This window comes from Corapipo altera, unplaced genomic scaffold (assembly GCF_003945725.1).
Source record: "Corapipo altera isolate COAL_440 unplaced genomic scaffold, ASM394572v1 60369, whole genome shotgun sequence".
In the NCBI taxonomy this organism is placed as follows: Eukaryota; Metazoa; Chordata; class Aves; order Passeriformes; family Pipridae; genus Corapipo; species Corapipo altera.
In genome coordinates this window covers 1471-4917 of record NW_020887034.1, presented here as the reverse complement: position 1 = coordinate 4917, position 3447 = coordinate 1471, and the positions used below count along the sequence as shown (strand labels likewise).

The 3447-nt window shown below is 71.7% G+C and overlaps 1 protein-coding gene across 1 annotated transcript in view; it reads left to right on the top strand.

Annotated features, from left to right (window-relative positions):
• Positions 1-6: 6 nt before the first annotated feature.
• LOC113941437 (intercellular adhesion molecule 5-like) overlaps positions 7-3447 on the top strand; it is a 4900-nt gene continuing 1459 nt past the window's right edge. Inside the window, exons 1-4 of the mRNA XM_027632589.1 lie at positions 7-1007; positions 2129-2398; positions 2693-3007; positions 3096-3402. Of these exons, the coding sequence (XP_027488390.1) occupies positions 917-1007; positions 2129-2398; positions 2693-3007; positions 3096-3402 (983 nt within the window). The 5' untranslated portion in view covers positions 7-916. The remainder of the gene's footprint in view (positions 1008-2128; positions 2399-2692; positions 3008-3095; positions 3403-3447) is intronic.

Genomic DNA, 3447 nt, shown 5'->3' with positions numbered 1-3447 from the left:
TGGCCTGGGGCGTCCACAGGATCTACCACAGCAAGACGAAGGTCGGGAAGTACCGGCTGCAGGAGCAGCAGGAGCGGCGGCGGCGGCAGATGGAGATGGGGCAGGCGGGACCCCCGGGCTGCTCCCGGGAGGTGGCCGCGCTCAACGGCTCCGCTCCCGACGCTCCCGGGGCTCCCGGGGCTCCGTAGGCGGGAGGAGGAGGCGGTGGAGGGGCTGGAAGCCCCCTGCCCATCCCGGGACGGGACCCGGGGAGGGGACGGTGACGGTGGGGATGGTGACAGCGGGAGCCGCGGCGGGGTGGTGGCTCTGCAGGGGGACCGTCCCCGGGACAGAGGTGGCAGCTCCCAGGCCGGGATGTGCCGGGCCGGGAGGGGCATCCCGGGAAGTTGGGATGGTGAGATCCCACCGACCCCCCCCGTGTCCTGGATCTCCGGGGATCTCCAGGGATGGCTCCAAACTTTACCCCTACCTGGTTTTTGGGTGGCCGGAGCCCCCTGCCAGGGTGACACCAGAGGGGCTCGGAGCTCCAGGTGGGACACGTGGGTGAAATCCCGGGATTTCGGTGCCGGCAGGAGGGCGAGGAGCCGGAGAGGAGGGATGTGAAGCCACCAGAAAGGGTGGAAGCTGCTGTTGTTCTGTAATAAACCCACAAACGCTGTGTGTGACCCGCTGGGCCTGGATTGGGCCGGGCCACCAGAATGCCGGGCATTTTCCGGGCCCCCGGAGCGGGAGCATGCGCCGCTCCCCACACACCCTGTTCCTTCCTCCCGCCACCATCATTTCCTCCGGCCCTGACGAGGCCGCGGGGCCCGAGGGACGCGGGGACAGAGGGGTTGGGGGGCCGGAGGGACTGGGGGGCCCTGCTGGGATGGGCAGCGGGATCAGGGGGTGACCGGACCCTGGGTGGGGTGTCCCCATGTCCCCCCGTTCCGTGCCCGGAGCCGGGATGGGATCCAGGAGGGTCCTCCCGGCCTGGGCCCTGCCCGGGCTGCTCCTGCTGCTCTGCGGTGAGTGCGGGGGCTGCGGGGCCCGGAGCCTGGGGGGCAGCTGGGGGGTCCCACCTCCATCCTGACCTGGGGGGCACAGCCTGGGGGTCCCACCCCCATCCTGACCTGGGGGGCACAGCCCGGGGGTCCCACCTCCATCCTGACCTGGGGGGCACAGCCCGGGGGTCCCACCTCCATCCTGACATGGGGGGCACAGCCCGGGGGGTCCCACCTCCATCCTGACCTGGGGGGCACATCCCGGGGGGTCCCACCTCCATCCTGACCTGGGGGGCACATCCCGGGGGGTCCCACCTCCATCCTGACCTGGGGGGCACATCCCGGGGGTCCCTGGGGGTCCCACCTCCATCCTGACCTGGGGGGGCAGCTGGGGGGACCGTGGGGGTCCCACCTCCATCCTGACCTGGGGGGCACATCCCGGGGGTCCCTGGGGGTCCCACCTCCATCCCCACCTGGGTGGGGTGGTCCTGTGTGTCCCAGCTCATCCCACCTCCGTCCCGACCCGGGTGGGGACATTCCCTGTGTCCCACCTCATCCCACCCTCACCCCAACCCTCCCTCCTGGAGCCATCCCACCCCTCCCAGCTCATCCCACCCTCATCCCACCCTCATCCCAGCTCATCCCACCTGCATCCCACCCCTCCCAGCTCATCCCACCCTCATCCCAGCTCATCCCACCTCTCCCAGCTCATGTCCCCGTGTCCCTCTCCCCCCCCAGGTCCCCGTTCCCCCCATCCCCACCCATCCCACCCTGGAGCGCCGGAGCCGGGAAGGTCCAGGAAGGACAAGGGGGGGGAGAATCACCCGGGATGGGGCAGGAGGGGGGCAGGGGGGGGAGAATCGCCCCATCCAGGGGTGGGGGGACAGGGAAACTGCTGGGATGGGGATGATCCCGGGGGTCCCCTCAGCCTTCCCCCACTGTGCTGGGATGGGGGTGATCCCGGGGGTCCCCTCGACCTTCCCCTTGCTGTGCCAGGGTGGGGATGGTCCTGGGGGTCCCCCCGACCTTCCTTTTGCTGTGCCGGGATGGGACAACGCTGGGGTCCCCTCAACCCCCTCCCGACGGTGTCAGTGACCCCCAGGGAGGGTCCCCTGGAATTCCAACCCCCCGGCTCGTCCCGGCAGGGCCGTGGGGCTCCTCCTTCGAGCTGTGGACGGAGCCGGAGGTGCTGGTGGTGGAGCACGGGGGGTCCCTGCGGCTGACGCTGAGGGCGACCTGCAACGACTCGGCGGGCTCGGGGGGGATGGAAACGGCCAACAGCAAACGGGTGGTGTCGGACAGACCGGGGGAGGTGGAGCTGGAGCTGCTCAACGTCACCGAGGGGAGGCCCGTGCAGGTTTATTACACGTGCGAGGGCAGGAGGGAGAAGAGGGACGTGCGGCTCGTCATCTACCGTAAGCACGGCGGGCACGGGGCCCCACCCGGGCACCCCCTGTGCCTCTGGCACCCCTGGACACCCCATGAACCCTGAGACCCCTGGACACCCCCTGTGCCCCCCTGGACACCCTTGTGCCCCCTGACAGCCCTGGACATCCCATGTCCCCTGAGACCCCTGGACACCCCGTGTGTCCCCTGAGACCCCTGGACACCCCATGTCCCCCCATGGTCCCCCTGCACACCCCATGTCCCCTGAGACCCCTGGACATGCCGTGTCCCCCCGGCCCCCCTGGACACTGATGTCCCCCCAGATGTCCCCGAGCGGCCGGAGCTGGCCGAGGTGCCCCCGCTGGCCGCGGGGCAGCCGTGGGAGCTGCTCTGTGCCGTGGCCGGGGCCGCGCCCGTGCGGAACCTGACGGTGAGGCTGCGGCGCGGCCGCCGCGTCCTGAGCGCCCGGAGCTTCGAGGGGGCCGGGGCCGGGCCCGGGAGGGTGCAGGTGACCCACGGGGTGACGGCGGCGGCCCAGGACGACGGGCAGAACGTCACCTGCGAGGCGCAGCTCGACCTGTCGCCCTTCGGCCCCAACATCAGCGTCACCTCCGAGCCCCGCACGCTGCGGGTCTGTGGTAAGCCGGCTCCTTCCCGGGGTTTTCCAGGGGTTTTTCCGGCTGCGCTTGTGGCCGCAGCACCGACGCTTGTCCCTGTCACCCGCAGACGTCCCCAAGCCGGTGCTGAACGTGTCCAGCACCACCCCGGCCGCGGGCACGGCGCTCACCGGGCGCTGCTCGGTGCCCCCCGACGCCTGCACCGACTTCCAGGTGCGGATCCTCCTCGGGAGCCGCGTCCTGGAGGGGTGGGGACCGTCCCCGCGGGACTTCGGCCTGACGGCGGGCGAGCAGCACGACGGGATGGAGCTGAGCTGCGAGGCCGAGCCCGCCCGGCCCCCCGCGGTCCCCGGGCCCCCCCGGAGGAGCGATCCCACCCGGATCTCCGTCCACGGTGAGGGCGCGGCCCCGGCGCCGTTCCCAAGGGGAGAATTCCCGGCGGGAGTTAACGCGGTGTCCCC